Source organism: Carassius carassius, chromosome 38 (genome assembly GCF_963082965.1).
Source record: "Carassius carassius chromosome 38, fCarCar2.1, whole genome shotgun sequence".
Lineage (NCBI taxonomy): Eukaryota > Metazoa > Chordata > Actinopteri > Cypriniformes > Cyprinidae > Carassius > Carassius carassius.
In genome coordinates this window covers 17,389,595-17,409,839 of record NC_081792.1, presented here as the reverse complement: position 1 = coordinate 17,409,839, position 20,245 = coordinate 17,389,595, and the positions used below count along the sequence as shown (strand labels likewise).

The following is a 20,245-nucleotide window of genomic DNA, read 5'->3' as shown; positions in this document are numbered from 1 at the left end:
TTGGGCACAGACGAGAAAAACAGCCAGAGATAGAGAGCAGAGACCAGACCTGAAATCACTCTCATTTCTCCCATCAAACAAAGACAGAATTATACAAAAGGGTGAGACAGTCTAGTCAAACAAAAAGAGGACAAATGAAAGGAGAGGAAGCAAAGTCGTAAAATCCAGGAAGGTAGTGACAGATATTAAAACAGCACGGCGATCCTGGAAGGTAATACGGCAAGATTAGTCTGAGAGGAAAGTGATTTTGGAGGGAGCCAGTGCGTTTAATACATCAGCCTCAAGATACTAGTGTTGGTGAGAGCCAGCCGTGCAACACAAAAGCACTGTGTTCCTACAGAAACCTAACACAGTGGATTCTTTTCCAATGAAGATAGACAGCTTTCTCTTGCTTTCCTCTTGCTTTTAGGTCTCCACTCATTTTTTTTTTTATTCACCTGTCTCTCTCTCAGCAGTTTACTTACTTGTACTACTTACATACATGTGTAATACGACATATATTCAAAAATAAATCAAAACTACTAGTCATTTAGGTCTGTCTTAAGGAAGTTGTGAACAATTAGGCTGGTTTCAGGTCCACCAGACACATATCATATTTCTGCTAGATGGACAGAGAAAAAAAAGTGTGTGACACAAGGAAACAATGTGTTTTAAAGGTTTTTCAGATGTTTCCAGATACACACTCCACATCACCTCTCCACAGCTTCTCCGCTTCTCTTCTGCTGACAAACACAAAACTAAATGCAAACAAATTTGTCCCTCTTAAAGTTTATTAAATAATATATTATGAAATGTGGGTTGCACTTTATTTTACAGTACGTGTACTTGCATATACTTATAGTGTATTTACAGTGTATTTATCTAAGAAAGTTCTGGTAATAAAAGGTAACTACATGGGGTAGGGTTAGGTTTAGGGGTAGGTTCAGGGTTAGTACCTAGTTATTACATAGTTATTGTAATTACTATAATAAGTACATAGAATGTACATGAGGAACAGAACTGTAAAATAAAGTGCTACCGAAATGTGTTTATTAAAACAACTTATTACTATTTATAATAATTTCTTTTATAAAATATTTATACTTATTTAAATATGGTGAATTAGATCTTGGAATCCCTCGTACTCAATACAAAACTTGACCAACAGTTCATACCGTTCAAAAGTTGAGGTTCGGTAAAATTGATTCATCAAACATTATTAAGGACACACACGGTCAAAACACAGACTATAAAACAGATAATAATAATGATAATAATGAAAAGACAGAATCCACAATATCACATATCTGCATACAGACTAAAACGCTAGATTTTCCCCTAGTCTTAACTGACTGATTCTTTTTTATACATTTTAATCAAAAGCTACAGTAAAGATATAATGTTAAAAAGATTTCTATACATAAATGTTGTTGTTCTTTAACTTTCTATTTACACTTTGTGATATCAACCTGCATGTCTGTTCTCTCCCTCCAGCACTTTTAAAAAAAGTGACTCACATGCACTCACAAATTAAACAAAGATATGTTATACTCGCTTTGGCCAACAAATAATAGTCCAATTTACTGCCTCTGAGTCCGTTTCTTGTTCTTTATAGCTCTCCTGGACAGATAAACCAGGACTTGAACACAATTCATAAAGCTTGTTTAAATCTCGGATACTTCTGGTCACTATCTGTTGCTCTGGAAGTGTAACTTTTCCGCCATCAGTCTTGCATTGATTTAGACGAGAGGGCCATTTAATGTCAGATTCAAGCATGCCTCCACACTCGAGCCGTGAGGAAAAGGCAGGAGAAATCATATTTCAGCTGAGATTTATGAGAGGAACTTCACCACTTCGTCTGCTCTTTATGTCCCTGAGCTATTGAAATGAACAAACTGTTCTCCGAAGATGTGGTCGTGTGCACTCAGGAAGAGGAATCACTTTATCACTCTCAGTGACAGCAACAAATCAGACGGCTTGAGGCACAGGAACACACACTCGCAGACGGATATGACTACAGGCGATTTGACATTTTCCACAACTTTACGAGACAATACGATCATAATCCAAACAAAACAAACTGTCTTGAATCTTTTCAAAAAAAAAAAATGTCTGCTTCTGTCACCCTCTCTTTCTTTCTTCTGTTTGTCTGACACGCTGTGATGAAAACCCGTGTCTCTTCAAGGCTATCAACACACATATACTTTGAGAATACATTGATCAAAATCACTCATGCTTAATTTGAACATAATGGAGAGCCTCTCCTGGATGAGGGAGGCTTAATTATAGTTCTCTCCTGTGAACTGTTCATACATTGACAGGCTTAATGCGAGGCTACTCTCACAAGCAATCTTCCCTGTCCAGGTTCTTGCCACCAATCATCCACACACTACAATTTGACCGCCTTAATATATGGCCCCTTACATCTGAGGGAATATGAAGAACGACTCCCTCCTCAGCCGCACGTCCACCGTTCTTTGCGTCACTCTGATGGAACTTCTGATTGTTCCAGATATAATGTGACTGGAATCTTGCAGGAGCTTCGCAAGGTTCACGATTGTTTGATCACATTGACAAATGAATGGTTTATAATGCAAGGACAATAACAGAGAATGATGTGAATTGACAAATGTTCTATATAGATATTAGCTTGCAAAGAAAATGCTGTGCTGATTTAGAGGTATGAAAAGAGTTTAGAGTATCAATGTTTAGATATGGCGAACATGTTTTTTGTGTGTGGCTGTCACCGTCACATTCACTGTGTCTAAAACTGCACTGCACACACAGGTAGGTATAGTAGACATGATGTAACCAAACCTTAAATTCAGACTGTCCTCTTCTGATACATGGTTTTTGGATCTGATTTGAGCTTTAGATGAATTGGAATATTAAAGGAGTGTTCACATGAACAACATTTTTGTGAAATTTTGCAGTAATTTTCTATTGTCAATACTAGGCATGCAACAATTCACTCAACTCACAATTTGATTAAATTCACAATTTTGTTTTAATAAAATGAGATTTTAATCCTTTTATTATTGCTTGGACAAAATTCTGCACGTTTCTTTGTGAAATTGAAAAATAATACTATAATAATATACTAATATAGCACTTGCATATTATTGCTCTTTTGCTGGTTTTGATTGCGTCTATTGTCCTCGTTTGTATGTTGCTTTGGATAAATGCGTCTACTAAATAACAAAATGTAAAAATAAATGTAAATAACAAAACTCAATTGAAATTTCTAAACGAGGCCCAAATCAAATAAATAATTAACACAAATGAAAGAGATCTCCTCATATAGGCAAGGCAAGTTTATTTATATAGCACATTTCGTACACAATGGTAATTCAAAGTGCTTTACATAAAAGAAATTAAAATAATCATGAAGAAAAATAATAAATAAAATAAAACAAGCAAATTTAAAACTTTGAAAATGATTTTTAAATTGACTTATTTAAAATTAATCTAATATTAACAAAACAAGGCTTTGTGTGCTCTCTGCATTTAAAATTAGAGGCTGGCAACCACTGCGTTCTAATCATGATCCAAACAAAGATGCTGCATACATGCAACATGAGCAGTTTTTAATCTAAATTAGATTGTATAATTTCTAAATTTGAAGAAAAAACTGAATGATTTGACTTCAGTTTTGTGAAACTATACATAAAAATTTTCTGCATGAAACAAACAGTAGACAAGCTGAATGAGACGCAGACCCTGTTTACACTAGTGTGTTTTCATTTAAAACGGCATTTCAGAATGAAAATGATCCTCGTCTACACTGGTGTTTCCACTGCGTTTCAGAAACGATCTCCGTTTACACTAAAAAACCTAAAACGTATGTCGCATGACCATTTATGCAGGTACAGCCATATATATGAATAGTTAGATTCCCTGTTATTTAGATCGCGGACCCGTCTACGTGCTTGGAGTGATCGAATGGCGAATCTACCTATACATCTATGGCTACAACAATGCGCATGACGTTATTGTTTACATGGTCATCAAGGATACGCAGAGCGAATGTGGGCAGCCATGTCATCATTTTCAAAAGTTTCTGTTTTAGTCTGTTTACGGTGAAACACACTGTCAAACAGTCAAAGTCAAACTAAAATGGGGTCTGTAGTGTTTTCAAAAGTCTCAGTTTTCGAGGGTCGATAACGCCAAAGTAGTGTAAACAATAGGCGCAACCGTACCAAAAGTTATACATTTTTAAAACTAAAACGCACTAGTGTAAACAGAGCCGCAGATTCACTCTCTGCCAGCAGGTGGTGCTTAAAGCATTTCCTTGGTTTCCGCTGTTAACAAAGCAGCGCTGCACTAATGAACTTTAATATGAATTATATTGAGGCAAAATGAAAAGAAAAAATACCATCTTAACCATCTAAAAAAATAGAGTAAGTTCCCCTCAGACATACATTCATATAAACTTCTACCCCTAACTGAATTGCAATTGTTTAGCATCTCAACCAATTTGAATAATCACATATTTGAATCGATTTTCAACCGGCTCACGGTTAATCGTTACATTTCTAGTCAATATTACCATACCAATGTTTGAAGTCTCTCTCAAACCAAGCAGCTTTCTACAGGTCATCATGCAAATCCATAAAAAAAGCTTCATGCAAATTTTCCAATCGTATAGATTTCTATTGAAATTAATTTATTTCACCTGCAAAATCTTCACACCTTAAGACAATATCTTAATGCCTAAACAAATGTGCTCAAGCAAACTGAAAACTATCAATGATTAAACATGGTTAAGATGGACACCAATGTATAAAGAGGTCACTTTAGCACTTCAGCCCATAATATGTTACCTCCTGAAGTTATAGCAGTCATTTGTACCATATGGGTAACTATTCATCCATCATTCATTCATAATACCATGGTCAATAAATAGAGGATAAGTGTCTTTCATCACTAAAGAAGCAATCGCACACAAAGCAACTTCACTCCAGCCTTATCCCATTCTCTGGCCACAATTTCTTTACAATTTGCAACATAAAGTATCATTACAGTTGCACACAATGACAAATGAAAATACACACTTTGCATTAGCACTAAAAAAAGAAATCTCTAAATCATCGGCAGTGTATATTTCACAGTGAAAAACGACTGTGCCGGTGGTCATAATAATCTATAACAGTGTGGTCATCCTTCATCATTCACCTCATCAGTATGAGTTCAGATTTACACACTTCCACCACTTGTTTGTCTTCATCCTACACACAGAAGTGTTTGCGCTCGTGTTGTTTTCGTCTGTCACACCAACATTTTCTATTTCTGTCGTTTTGTTTTACTTTCATTTCAAATCTAAACAATCTTACAGGATTTTAGTTTGGCCAGTCTGCGAAAGGTTTGAAGACCAAAAAAAAAAAAAATGCATTACTGTAAATTCATTACAGCGGCCCGGCAGTATTTATAAACACGACGAGATGTTGTTTAAAATATCTGACTTAACAGATTACAGATATAAACTTTTTACAGCGGGAAATGAGTGGCGAAATCTGCTGTGTTTACACTGGTGGAGGAAAGGTACAAACGCGTCTGCTCGGAGCCTTGAGTGGCACGTTAAAAAAAAATTAAATAAACATTCAATAAAATAAACAAGGGCTGCTTGTGTACGCTTACGTGACAAAGGGCCTTTACCTTCTCGGGTGGGAGCAATGGGGTCGAGGAAGGTGTGCGAGAAAGACCTGGACACATAACCTGCTGTCTCCCGCCCTCAGGTGCTGTTAAAGATCCAGTCCAGGATGAGTTTCTTAGTCTGCAGAGAGACAGAGAGTGGGAGAAAGAAAGGTATGATGTTACAGCACTAATAAGAAATGCCTGAAGGGCACTAAAGGACCTTTTGGCCCTGGAACTAAAGGATGCATACAAAAGCACTTCTTCAGGGAGAAAAGAAGGGAGGATCTCGAATCACATTCAATTAAGGGGAGGTTATAGCTAGGATGAAAAAACAGGGGGATGATTGCAGGTACATGTCTTAGCTCAGCCTATGTGTTTGTGTTTGTCTGGCAAGTTTGTTGTTTCTGGTCTCTAGAGGAGAGCCCCAGAGAGCCATTGCTTTGGGCAAAAGGATCACCACTTCCGTATATAATGGTTGCCTCAATCCTTACAATGACAGTCCATGCCAGGACCACCTGCTGAGCAGCAGCATGCGACCACAAATCTAATGTCAGACCCTAATCAAACACAACCAGTTGTAATCACTATAAATGCAAGTTGAGATTTCACACTAACCACGAATCATAGCTGGATAAGACAGAGCGTGGTTATCTTTGACAAAAAGCCAAGTAAGTCAGCTTTAGATTCGGGCATCACCTTTAGGTCATAACACCAAAACTTAAAGGTGAAGTGTGTTGTTTGTTCAATGTTAAAATAATCATAACCCATCGTATTAAGCAGAGGCATTCAAAGTTATCCATAGGTTAATTCCTGGGTAAAAACACACAGATAATCTAAATGATGGTAGTCCTGTTTCATCTTTATACAAAATAGTCATAATTTCTACCTTACAGTCAAGCAAAATAAAATAAAATAAAATAAAAATCATGTTACTGATTCACTGCACCAATTCAAGAAGTCATGACTTCAACAATCAACAAACAGACTGGAAAATGACCAAGACATGCTGATCATAGAGTGAAAGGCTCAGTGGAAGACTGATGATATGTGGGGCTGGAAAAAGAATAGGAAGGAGAACAGACAGGTTGTGCTATGAAAGCACACCCAGCTTTTCACTGTTTAATGTCTCGCTGACATTTCTGCTCTCTCAGAGAGAGAGAGAGTCAAAAGAGGACCAGAATGAGGCAAGATGTGTTCTGTCTATAACTCAAGCAAGGTTAGATGACCCAGACAAAGTCAGAGGTCAGAGTTCAGCGGGGGGGGGGGGGGGGGGCAGGGAAACATGTAGCTATAGCTGGATTAGATTTTACTGCAGCCTGGATTCTTTCTGTCATTCTTTGAAGGTTACAGTCGGCTGTTTGTAAAGTGCCTTCGAGAGGACACTGATTTGTACGGAGCTTCACATATATGGCCCAAAATACCCTTAAAAATTTTTTCTTTTAAATTCAAAAGTGACTTCAAAAAGTTTTTAATAGGAGGGAAAATCTCAAGAGTTGCATTGGTAAATAAAACCTGCATAAAACTCACATTTGTTCATTTAGAAATATTATACAACTATTAATATTTACAATAATAGCTACAAATTTAAAAAAAAAAAAAGTATTCTTGTTCCCAACAACACACCATAAGAAGAAATGAACTGACCGTCCCATAACAAACTCAACATTATATACAGACTGTACAGATGTAAAGGATTTATGACATGTAGAAGCAGAAATTAACTCGCAGTTCAACTAGTTTTAGGAAACATCCCAAAGTAAACAGAAGACATTTCAAATCTGGCTGCTTTAGTTTATTTTCACAGCATGCGTCTAGTGTGCTCGAGCTGTTTACATATCTGTCACTCGCTGTACCTGGTGCGGCCAGGGGTCATTACCTTCCCTCTTTCTCTCTCCCCTTTTCTTTTTTTCATATACATGCACACGTACAGACAGCTCCCTAGCCCTTTTCAGGACTGCAAACATTTTAAATAACTTGATCAGCCCTAAAACAAATAGAGGTGGAATTGCTACCCCACATCTGTGTTCTGTTACTGCTGACAGGAAAACGGAGGGGGAAAGGCGGCTGCTCTTAAAAGGCTGCCACTTTAAGGAGAAGTTTTCAAAAACACCATTAACCATGCACGCAATTAGAGCCAATATGCAATGTAGGCAATATCATTTTCCGCATTAATAAAAACATTTTGCTTGGGTCCCTTCAGGCCTGGACCTGGAGTATTCGAAACGGAAGCTATAGAGGACATGGAAATTAATGAACAGAGCATTCAGTGTAAGGCTTTTTAAATAAGGCTGATCAAACTGAGCATCTGACTACAAAGAAAGAGCAACAGGGTCGGGAATCGACTCATGGTGTGTGTGCGCGAGTATGCTATGTGAACTCTGACACTCTGAATCATCGGCCAGATGTAGTTTGGTGTTACACACCCAGCCGGGACTATAAGGATGAGCGAGGCTTGACCCAGCTGACTCTTCTCTGCTGGACCACGAGAGAGCTTCTGGACACCAATACTCTGAGGAGCATTATTTTCACACAATGGAAAAATACTTTTTAGCACTTTAGCTGAAATGATAAATGACTGAAAACCAACATCCATGCTGCATGTTGAACCAACAGGTACACATTTAGATAAAAACGTTCACTCAGAGGAACCTAGAAAATCTAAATAATAGCTTTTACACAAACGTAAAACCCCAAGCTGTGCTATTCTTTTTCTGCTGAGTGACTTTCAAATAGCTCCACCTAGTGGTCTATCTAGATTAAACACATTTGAACCTGAGATCTTAGGGAATAAGAATAGTACTTATCAGACGTTTTTTGGCTTGGTTTTATTTTCATCTAGATCACTAGTGTCAAATATTGCACAACAAAAAGTCTGTTTCTTCCTGGCTCCAGATTTTGGAAGTGCTGTCAAAACAGAAGACAACAACAAGTGTTGGTCATCATCGCTACAGCCCCTGGGAGCATCGCTGTTTGCTCATAACAGACATCTGGCTATTGTTAACAACGGCTGCTTCGCTAACCCCGAACTGTTGACATCCGGTGTATCTTTTACAATTTGGAAAGACAGCAGCGATTAAAGGAACACAATGTTCTTTCTGAATTCAAGGCCATCGTTCAATGATGTGTTCTGCCAGATCATTAGTTTGATTTTTTAGATCAATGAGAAATGAGTTATATTTTTTAAGGTATAAGAAAGCTGAAGTGGGGCAAAAAGAGGAGGTGGGCTATGACTAACCCCCTCTTCCCCCTCCTTATTTTCCTCCATAACCCTTATCGTCTCGGACTAAAGGGACTTTCGTAGGCTATAGCCACCTGCAAATTACAACTTAGTACTTGAAGAGTTAAGAATGTGTTTCTTTCAGGCTATTGTTGGAGTGCGCGGGTCAGGGGGTGGGGCGAACAGATTCTGGTAAGAGCCTTTAATCCACAGGCTGTCAGGCCCAAACCCTGCTTGATGCCCTATTGAAGTGTAACAGAACAAAACACTTGGACCCTCACTAAGCTCCTGCCCGGGCCCCATTCACAGCGACAGGAGAGCAAATTCTTCAGCTGCAAAGAGCCCCCTTCTTAAAGGGGAACACACAAACTTTAAAACAATGCAACACACAGGACGAACACATAAATGGCCAATCATGGTCGAGAGTGCGTTTGTCAGGGACAGAATTTTTTTAAATCGCAATCCCACTATAAAACACTGACCCTTACTACAATTAAAACATATTGAATCGACTGCAACAATGCCGGCATACTGCAATGGAAAATATGAAAACGTACCATTGAAATCAAAGCATTTTAAAGAGTTATTTGCGCAATGTGTGATTTTTTACTATTACTATTTAATATTACTATTTTCTATTTGAAGTAATCTAAAACTGAAGGTCTTAATATTAAGTACCTTGGCAATTGGCCAAAAAAATAAATAAAAAATTTAAAAATACTTTGCCACCCTGATGTCCTTGTGTAATTTATTTACATTAATTTGCTTTCAGTGCTTTTAGTTTTAGTATACAACTTTAGCCACACATTCAATTTAAACTGGAGAATGAAAAGGAGACATATACATATATATATATATATATATATATATATATATATATATATATGTGTGTGTGTGTGTGTGTGTGTGTGTGTGTGTGTGTGTGTGTGTGTGTGTGTGCGTGTGTGTTTTGCAAAATGCCTTTTAACTCTGAAGGCTTGAAAACAGATGTGAACGCTGCACATTTAAATACATTTGACCCGACTCAGAATACTGGGAATCAGAAATGGAAATACCAAATGTACAACAAAATATGACAAGTTTTATTACATTGTGATTAGCGAGGATTGTTTTACCCTCTTATGAAGAGAGTAATAATTTCATGAAAATGAACGTAATACTTTTCGACTAATGAAAGCCCTGTGGAAATGTTCTGAAGGTTAACTATATACTGTTCAAATTAGATTTAATTGTGCTATGAGTAAGATCTTGTCCTGTTCATTTTACTCAGGCTAAGAAGTCAATGAATTAAAATGGCCTGCCTTTGAAAACAAACAAAGCATAAAAATAAAAATCAATGAAAAAAAAAATAGTGTAATTAATTTTATGAAAAGTGAAATAGCTGTAATCGTTTAATTTTTAATATCTAAAGAGTTATTCAGACTACAAAAAGTATATCTGTTGTATCTGAGAAGAGCTCAGCAGTTGAAGTCATGCATATATTAGACAAAACTTGCATTAATCAGATGGATCCACTGACCAACCACAGCCTTAATGCTCTAGGTGAAGAGATGCATATTCATGATACATGTATTCAACTGCACAGACATGTCCGACAGACCCAACCCCCTACACAAGAACCCAAACCACCCCATACCTCTTAGTACCCTTTTAATTACAAAATGGTGCTGCCGTATTAAAGGTTTGTTTAGATAAAGGAGAGCATCTGCTGATATTATTACTACATTATTCTTAGGGAGCAGAATAAAATGTTAAAACTGAAGACCGTCAGGGATACAGTGACATTTAGGATCCGTCTCCTGCAAAATAACCGCTGTCTAAACATTGATCATTTTGAATCAGTAAATCAGTAAAATGATATATTCTCTAAATATTCACATGACACCGGATGAGAAAGAATAATGAACATAATGAATACTGAATACATAATGAGTGAGGTTCACAGGTAAATCTGTAAAATCAAGCTGATCAGTATACAAAATTATATTGATATATTTGCTTTTTATCATGGTTAATACAGACATTTGAAAGGCTGAAGGTAAGTATAGTGAAATGAGTCCATGCAATAGCATGCTGTAAGACCACGGTCTCTAGAACTGAAAATAATTTTCTAAATTTTTCTAATTTTCTGAAAAAACAATTTTCTAAACCTGGAAAACGATAATATTAGTATATAATAATTTGCACAGCTTACAATACTAAGTAGCCTAGTCTATATTTATTTTGTCATATATTTATTGCAGAAACACAATCTGAAAAAAAATGCAGCTTTTGGTCGTTTCTAGATGACTTTTAGATATTAGACTTTTAGGTTTTTAGATAAAGAAATTAAATAAAATCAAACTCTGCCACTAAATTACTACAAACTATTAGATTCACTGCAATGCTCAGGGTTACAGAACAAAATATATATATTTTAGCACGATCAAATATTAAAGTATATTAGCCCTTTATGATATACGATATGAAAACGTCTATTATATAAACAGCAATTTGCACTTTTAAAATTATAATATTACATTTTTGGGAAAAGGTTCTTAGACAATACGACACAATAAAATTATATCTACGTATTTAACTTCAAATGATCGTTCTCATACACAGAACGGGCACTTCATTGATTTAAATGGGGATTTTTAGGTAAAAGATTGACAGCTATTTATCTGAACAGACGTCCCTTCAGAAAATTAATTACAACCTTCAAAAACGCAGTAAAATCAAACGGCTCACGCATATACTCCAGCCTTTTCTTATTGTAATGGCGTTGACTGTTGTTTATTTCAAGAAGCGTGCTGAATTAATTCACGTAGAGTATAAAACTGATTCTGTATTACCAAGTCGTTTTTATAATAGTTTAGTCCAAATAAAATGTACAAATAACATATCCATTATTGCTGATCACCCGTACAATATTTGAAGTTTAGGAAAGAGTGGAGAATATGTAGGGACATTAAAATTGCTAAGATACATAACGAAATTATCATCATATTATCAGTCTACAAAACCGAATGTGATTCTGGAACGAGCTGCGGACCTGAAAAGCTGAAAACTGATCTACAACGATAAAAGTGTACTAGGTGATGAATATTTTCCCCTCCTGAATCCTTGTATAATGACGCCCTCTTGCGCCACTGAGGCTTTCATTCATTCTTTCATTCCCTAACACTTTGCCTAACATCTCATTTTGTGTTCCACTGAAGAATCGGTCAAATCAAATTACTGTTTCTAATATTAAGATGATAAACATTAATTTGAATGCACACAATTATTTCCAAATCTATCTTTACGGAATGGCAAATTATTAATAAACCAATCCTGGTGAAGACAAACTGCATGTTATGAATAACCAGCAGATGGAGCCAATTACCATTTATAGACACATGCCCAGCCAATTAATATTTATTTTCGGTCTTCACTGCATGTTCGCATCACAGGACCAGAAACATACCACAACCCCTGTGTGAAACCTGGAAATAATTTCAAAAAATCATAAAGAAATAAAGTAAGGTTTACATGTCTTCCATTTATATGTGAATTTGATGTCCAGCCAATATTGTCCAAGCTGTCATCCACTGATTCCCTGTTTATACACCACAAAAAACGGTATAAAAACACACAAAAAACACATACAAAAGCCTTCATCATTCGTTGTTTTAAATGTCTACTGACCTGTTTAAATATCTTGTTCCAGGACAGCACAACCATGATCACTCTTTTTGTCGAAAATCTAATGTCGACGCGCGATATTTGCATTTCTTGTCATCTTTTGGACAAGCTTGTTCCGTCTTTTGTTGTGTGTAGGCACCAATATCAAAAAAATATTTAAGTCTTTCAGTTTGTGAAGGCTGATTTATTTTTGTTTCCTCCCTAACAGTTCCATTTTTGTCTGAGCGCTTGATGATGGCTCTGTTTGATGCAAAAATATGCTGTTTACATGATTACTACAGCTGCAAGTAGCAGGTGAATGTTGACTTTTAAGCTGACCCACAGTAATAGCTATTGATAGAGAAAAATGCAAATGAACAAGTATACTATAACTACTACGCAGTATAAGTTCACATTAAGTAGCTGCGTTACTTGTTCCAAACTTTCCAGCTCACCTAAAAGAGCACATGCGCGCTGAAAGCCCAACGTTGCGTTTGATCTTGTCCCAAATGGCGCCCTAAAATCCATCACGACGTAAAGTACTGTTGAGTAGTATGCTGTAAAGAGCACGCTTGACGGTAAAGGAAGACACTCCTGAACAACTTTTTGAAATTCTAACAAGAAACACTAGGCATAGGCTTCATATGGCCAAAGAAAGTCCCATGTTACACATTCATCAAAAGGAAAAAATGCTATTTTATTCTCCAATTATAATTGATCCCATAACACAGCTGAACTATTGAGGCTGGTGTAAATTGTGTTTACAGGTGTACATTTCTTTAAATATGATGTCAGAAACCATATTTTTTTAATAATGCAGTAGACACATCATAACTGGGTTTAACAAACAAACAAAATGACGAAAGAGAATCATTTCTGTTTATATATAGATAAACATTATTGCATTCGAGTATTTCACTTCCTTCGAGTAACTCTATTAACACATTGATAGTCACTCCTAGTTATCTGTCAGTGAGCTCTACACACTTCTCTGCACTATACAAGACATATTTAATCAGTTTTGACCTTTCACAGACATTCTTGATCTCCCTGTGGACAGCACTCCATTCCAACTCAGCCATTTCCTCCAAACACTGACAGACCTTTTCGAGTCCACTATTCTTTAGGTGACTCTGACTCTGAGACAGTCTTGTCTTGATTGACAGGCCCTGTGAGTGACTGACAATGTAGCAATATAGCCACTGTCAGTGAGGCACAAAAAAAAAAAACATACTTTCACACACAGTATAAAATGTTATAGTATGTTGAGGCAACACAGCATGCTAAATTACCCATGATTGCTGAATCTCTATTTACATGTTTGAACAAATATATGGGATAAAGGCCAATGTTTACCCTTCTTTGTATGTTCGATCAGGGATGCTCTGAGCTCTCTGCTTTGGCAGTCCCTCATTGTGATTGTGCAGTCCTAAATCTCAAATTTAATACAGATGAATCATTTTGTGAAAAAAAAAAAAAAATAACAGCTTTATGTGTATTGGAGTACTTAATGGTTTCTGAAACTGAAATAATTAATATCTATTTTCTAAACTAGATTTGTACCCTTAAATGAATCAAAATTAATTAGAAATAAACAGAGTTTTGGCTAACGTTTAGTCAAGGTTATCTCAAAGTTACAAATAAAACATTCAGTAACATTACTTTCCAGATTTAAACAAATTAACAAAAATCTCAAAATATTAACATGAAAAAACAAATCATACTGTGTTTATACTTCAATCAAAGAATTAATATTCTTAGGACATAAAAATGTGTCGCTTATTTCTGTTGCTCTTAAATAGGTGTAAGTATTTTATGATGTGCAATTTTGAATGAATTTGTACAATCTAAGTCATACAAAAACAAAACAAATTAAAAAAAAAAGTCACCCTTGGGGGCATGAGCAGATCATACATGAACATAGAAAAGAGTTTGTATGAATTCAATTAGCAACTTATTCACCAAACTGCTAAATAATCATGAGCTATTAACGTTGCGTTTGACAGGTGTGCACACATACCTCGATAAATGATTTATTTGTTGAGGAGTGGAGGTGTGTTTATGAAGACAAAGGCTGTTTTGATAGATAGGCCTGAAATACTGAGTCTGAACAGTTAAGAGTAAGTCAGCATTTTCCAGAGAAAAATAAGTTTATTCTCAAATGGAAAATATCTTATTTGTGGATGTGGTTTGGGGTTGCTGAAATAGCCCATGTTTGATTCTAAGAATTAAGACATTAATTCATTGCCACATCTTCCTTTTATGGGCAATCATATTTGCTCATTTGAGATTATGGGCATGGATTTTGGCCTGTTGTGCTGAGAGACCGATCAAATATTTTGACATTTCAAATGCAGTAGTTACCAATATAAATTTCTTAAAGGAATGACATTTTTAGGCTGTCCAAAATAAGGATGCATTTGTTTCCTCATTGGAGCATATCTGGAGAAATGTAGCATTACATCACATACTCACTAGTTGATCCTCTGCAGTGAATGGGTGCCGTCAGAATGAGAGTTCAAACAGCTGATAAAAACATCACAATAATCCACAACATGAATCTATCAATTAATGTCTTATGATGTGAAAAGCTGTAATAAAGCCATCATTTAAACAAACTTGTGCTGTTTGAGCCGTGAACTGTTTCAGATGGTTCTGATCATTTCGCTTCATAACACCTCAATATATCCTCAAGAGTCATGGCTATTAATTTTGTTTTAATTTTTTTTTTCCCAGGCACTGAATCAGCAAGGACCACGGTTTCAGCTAAAAATCTTCTTTACTGTACTACTAAAAAGAACAAGAGTCACCTACATCCTGGATGGCCTGAGGCGGAGTAAATTAACAGCAAGTTAGAATTTTTTTTTTTTAATTTCCAAATGTCACTACATTAGCCTAAATTTAATAGAGAATGTCTGTGAACTGCAATGTTGAAAGTCATACAGGTTTTTTATTTGGATTCAAATCTGGGTCATTCCAGCCTTGTTTGTTCAAATGAATTCTTTCATAGCTGCTGCTTTGTGTTATAGTTCTGCTGAAATATGATTCTTTGTACGATATGCACAAATGTGGTTTAATGAAATATTTTCTGTGATTTGAAATGTGTTATGATTTGACTGTTTAGTTTCTATTTATCAACCTTCCTGCTGAAAATGTTTATGTATATTATTGCTTTCTCTGGATTCTAGTGAATTGTGGGTCACGCAGGCATTTTTTTTTATCTGTGTATCCACTCTCAGAGGTGAATCAGAGAAATATTGAAGATATTGCTTTAGTTTATGCAATTCCAAAAAAATAGCTCTGCATCTGTGTTAGCATTGTAGCTAAACTAACCAACCCCAAACCTATGAATAATAGTGTAGGTTTTGATCTGTCATGCGATCTATATCAATTCATAAGGATTAATGTTTTAAACCAATTGAAAATGACAGTATTGACCTTTGGTGAATAAAGGAAATGTACACAGGCATATCCACATTAAAAGGTTTAATATCAAGACATTCAGCATACAAAATAACCCAAAGTTTAAACCAACAACATATTGTCAGTGCAAATCAAAAGTATACAAATTATTATTATTTTCTCTCATCCTCACATGGCGCAAATTAAATCACGTCAGTTAATAAATACATTCGAAACGCATAACTTAAATCAAATAAATCCTCTGTTAATAAGTTTCATTTTGGTCGTAAATTCATACTAAAGATTGCTTCAAGGCATAAAAAGGCAACCTCTTAAAATGCTACACCTGAAAGCTATCACAATAGTGGTTGTTTATTCTTTTGCTGTTATTTTTACTGAAAATGCAACCTTTGTCACGCTAAGACATTTACAGTCGAGCAAAATAGCCTTCATATTTTTCAATATTTAAAAATGATCATCACAGTGAAATGGTAAACAGGATTGTGAAAAGAAAAAAAAAACTGCTACTGACTGACTGTATCATGTCTTTGTAAATCAAAATGAAAGAGGATGTAAATCATTTTGTTACCTCCATGGAACAAAAAAACCTGACATCTTAAAAATGCTTTGTCCAGTATGTCAGTTTCATGTAGCATTTACAGTAATTAAGTACAGATTTCTTTCTGTCATTTTTTTTCTTCATGATTTCTCTGTTGACAAACAGTGAAACATAACTGGAGTACAAAAAGAACCAATTTTAAACTATAAATAAAAATAAAATCATGAAACTGCGTTCATTGAAAAGAGTGTGCCATAACATTTTTAAATCAAAGTTGTTTAAATGCCAAATGTCACCGAGCTGAGACCTAACTACTCAAAGTTACCAAATCATTTTGTGCCACTTCAAAATTTCAAAGCCATGAAAAATTGAAGTACAGAAAATAATCAGATGAAAGACAAGATTAAGCCTAGTTTAGGATACATGTATCAATTGATATTCATCTTTAGGAGACAATGTGTGACATTCAATTAAAATGGACAAATATACTGGTAAACCATTAAAACATGGTAAATGTCAGTCATTTTCATCATATAAAACCACCTAGACTTGTGGAAACAGCATACAATTTTGCACGATTGTTAATCCTTATCTATTTATCTATCTATCTATCTATCTATCTATCTATCTATCTATCTATCTATCAAAAAAAATGTTAGATGGGTGGCCATTGGCCTGCCTTCCAAAAATTGCTTTCGTAACGGAGCAAATAAATTCTATTAACACCTCAAAGTAACACTACTGTTAATCTTCTTGAACCATTTGTGAATGCTGAATAAAGACATACTGTATGAGGATAACATCATAAATCTTTAAATCCAATCATCATGTTTTGTGCTACTGTAACCGTAAAGCAAAGAAAACGGAAACATTGTTTGGTAATGGCACTCTGACATGCTTAAAGTAAAGTGAGAGGATGCAGAACGAAAATGCATATAAATCAAGCTGATTTTTTTTTTCCTTTTGCCTGTTCCCAGTCAGCTAAAGATAAGACAATGTGCTTTAAACGGAGATTTATGTGAGTCTACTTCCTTTAGACGCGTGTTTCTATCTGAGGTAATCTTCTTCTGAGAGACGGTCCAGGCTCTCGTCATCACTGTCCTCCAGTTCTGGAAGATCTCCCCACAGCAGCAGGTTCTGCCCTATGAAAGACACAGACTTGAATTATTTACGTTTGAAGCATTTTTAACACAAATGCAATTGTTACACTACCATTCAAAAGTTTTGGGGTCTGTAAGAGCCGTTAACAGCCATTACACAAGTCTTCAGTGTCACATAATCCTTCAGAAATCATTTAATATGCTGCTCAAGAAATATTTCTTATTATCAATGTTGAAAACGGTTTTGCTGATTAATATTTTTGTGGAACCACTTAATATTTTCTGCAGAAAAGTTCACAAGAACACCATTTTTTAAAACAGAATTATTTCGTAAATACTAAAAATGTATTTCCTGTCACTTTTGATCAACATTTTTTTTAACTCCTAAAAGGGTTTAAAAGGCTTTTTGCACTTTTGTGGCAGACCAAAATAAATCTGTATCAGAAGATATCCTTTTACTATTTTTTTTTTTCACAATTCATTTGACAAATTATTTTAATCTTTCATTGGGTAATATTTCAAGTCATTGTACATGCTCCACCTGCATTTAAAAACATTTTGTGAGAACATCCATGTCTACTAATGTGTGTTAAAACATACCCTAATCACAAGCAACTAAACAAGTTATTGCTCTTTGAGTATAATTATACACTATATAATTATATGGGTGCTTATACAGGATCTTTTTTTGATGGCTATGAGCAGATAATCACTGAAACAATGGTACGCAGAAGTTATCTGAACATAAGCAGTGGGCATAGACAGTGTTTTTGCACCAGACGTCTCAAACCTGTTGCATCCAGTCTATTGATGGTGGACACAGCCTCACTGTTGAACATCCAGAAGTGACCATTGTTGCAAGACAGCAAGCAGGGCTTGCATGGGGCCACCACGTGATATCCCACAACATTCCCACTGAATGGGCAGAAAGAGCCAGAGAGAGAGAGAGTCAAAAACACCTGATTCAAATGCTTTGTGGGACACAATAAAACAGAACAGCAAATGGCTCAGTGTTAACAATGGACTGAACATTACCAAAACACATTTGATGCCAGCCTACAAGTCTAAATGCTGCAGTGTAAATAAAAACGGATAATACACTAGCATTCAAAAGTTTAGAGTTGGTAATATTTTTTTATGTAAAATAGTAAAGCTGAGTTTCTGAAGTCATCATTTCAATCTTAAGTGTCAGAAATTCTTCTAATATGCAGATTTATTGTTCAATAAACATTTATTATTATTATCAAAGCTGAAATATTTTGTGCTGCTATTTTTATTGTATTACTTTTTTAGTGGAAAAGGGATTTTCATGATTTTTTTCTGATGAATATACGTTAAAATTATATTTACATGAAATATAAATATTTTATAATATTATATATAACTGTAACTTTTGATACATTTAATGAATCCTTGCTGAAAAAAATATTAATTAAAAAAAAAACACTCAAATTTTGAACAGTAGTATATAATATTTGTAATACATATTTTTTTCTGATTCCAAACACAAAAGTGATAGTAAATATAAAGACTTCTTTACCATTTCAAACAAGCAATATCTCTTAATTTGCATTTGCAGCTTTCAGTGGAATAGCAGCTGGCCACAAAATCAACAGTCCTACATGGAGAAAACAACACAGACTCGTTCATATTAGTCATTAAACATAAAGCATATGATGATCATGATTATATATGTGAAATCTGATCACGGAAGCCTTACCTATTTGGTGGTATGTCGGTTGAGAACAACTCTATTTCCGTGTCAGCCAAAAGTACAGCTTTCATCCCTCTCATACACAGCAGATTGTCACAGTATATACAGTTGACTTGCGTCACGCACTTATTCTTGAAATTTGAAGTAGACATTGTTGAGTTGAGATCTTCTCAAGTAAAGCTCTTAACAAAACGCCGGGTCCTGTTGGTTTAAAACGATAATAAAGAGTCAGCACCTGCAGTGAAGGACACAGCAGATGTTTAACTGAGACGACCTGCACCTGTCTGGCTATAGCTAGCTCGAGCCTGTTTGCACCTGTATTACACGTTTGCAATATCTCCCAGTTAGAGGACATTATGGATATAAATCACAGTAATTCCTGATCATTTTACTCTTCTGTTAAAATATAGAAAAACTGTTATTTCCTTATTATTAGACAGCTAAGTTAGCCTGCTAACTAAAATATGGACTTTTTTTTTTACTAAGCATACCATAAAACCATTCTTACCTGGTACCGGATATCAGATCGTTCTAGATCAAGACGGCAGAGAAACACATTGTACTACGGTACAATCGCTCAATGGTTACAGCAAGGTTTAGATTGCTAAGCTACGTTTGTTTACGTCCTCGTCAAAGCGGATATACACTTCCTGAAAGATTTTCAAACAGTCCGATCTCTAACGTTGATTGGTGCCAAATTACCATATCTCACACATGATTGGTCAGCTCAGATTCCTTGGGTGATTGGTTGCAGTGACTTTGCGCAAACCACTAGGGAGGGGCAGTCCAACTCGGTTCTGCAAATCGGTTCTTTTGAACGAGTTGTTTCAAAGATTTGGTTCACAAGAGGTTCTGTGATTCTATCATCACGTGGTCACTGACATCCCGTTGTGGTAACTTAGATTGTTTATCCCAAAAATGCCATTTGTAGGCACATGTTGTTGTATATTACGTTTATTTTGATTAATTATTATTATTAAGGATGTTTATTTTGC

The 20,245-nt window shown here is 35.6% G+C and overlaps 1 protein-coding gene across 2 annotated transcripts; it reads right to left on the bottom strand.

The window, feature by feature from the left end:
* Nucleotides 1–16,424: 16,424 nt before the first annotated feature.
* On the bottom strand, nt 16,425–19,917 carry LOC132119449 (protein FAM72A-like). 2 transcript variants are annotated; one of them, XM_059529416.1, is made up of 5 exons: nt 19,759–19,917; nt 19,257–19,451; nt 19,077–19,154; nt 18,327–18,451; nt 16,425–17,578 (listed from the first exon to the last, which is right to left on the bottom strand). In XM_059529416.1, the coding sequence occupies exons 2-5, from the start codon at nt 19,400–19,402 to the stop codon at nt 17,484–17,486; spliced, it is 444 nt and encodes a 147-aa protein (XP_059385399.1). In that variant the 5' UTR covers nt 19,403–19,451; nt 19,759–19,917; the 3' UTR covers nt 16,425–17,483. The 2 variants fall into 2 exon arrangements, with proteins under 2 accessions (XP_059385399.1, XP_059385400.1); XM_059529417.1 differs by lacking the exon at nt 19,759–19,917 and adding an exon at nt 19,531–19,586.
* Between the last annotated feature and the right edge of the window lie 328 nt (nt 19,918–20,245).

Coding starts and splice junctions, on each gene's coding strand:
- LOC132119449 (XM_059529416.1), bottom strand. CDS start 19,402: ATGTCTACTTCAAATTTCAAGAATAAGTGCGTGACGCAAGTCAACTGT. Junction 19,155..19,256: donor ACCGACATACCACCAAATAG/GTAAGGCTTCCG, acceptor TTCTCCATGTAG/GACTGTTGATTTTGTGGCCA. Junction 18,452..19,076: donor GATATTGCTTGTTTGAAATG/GTAAAGAAGTCT, acceptor CTGCCCATTCAG/TGGGAATGTTGTGGGATATC.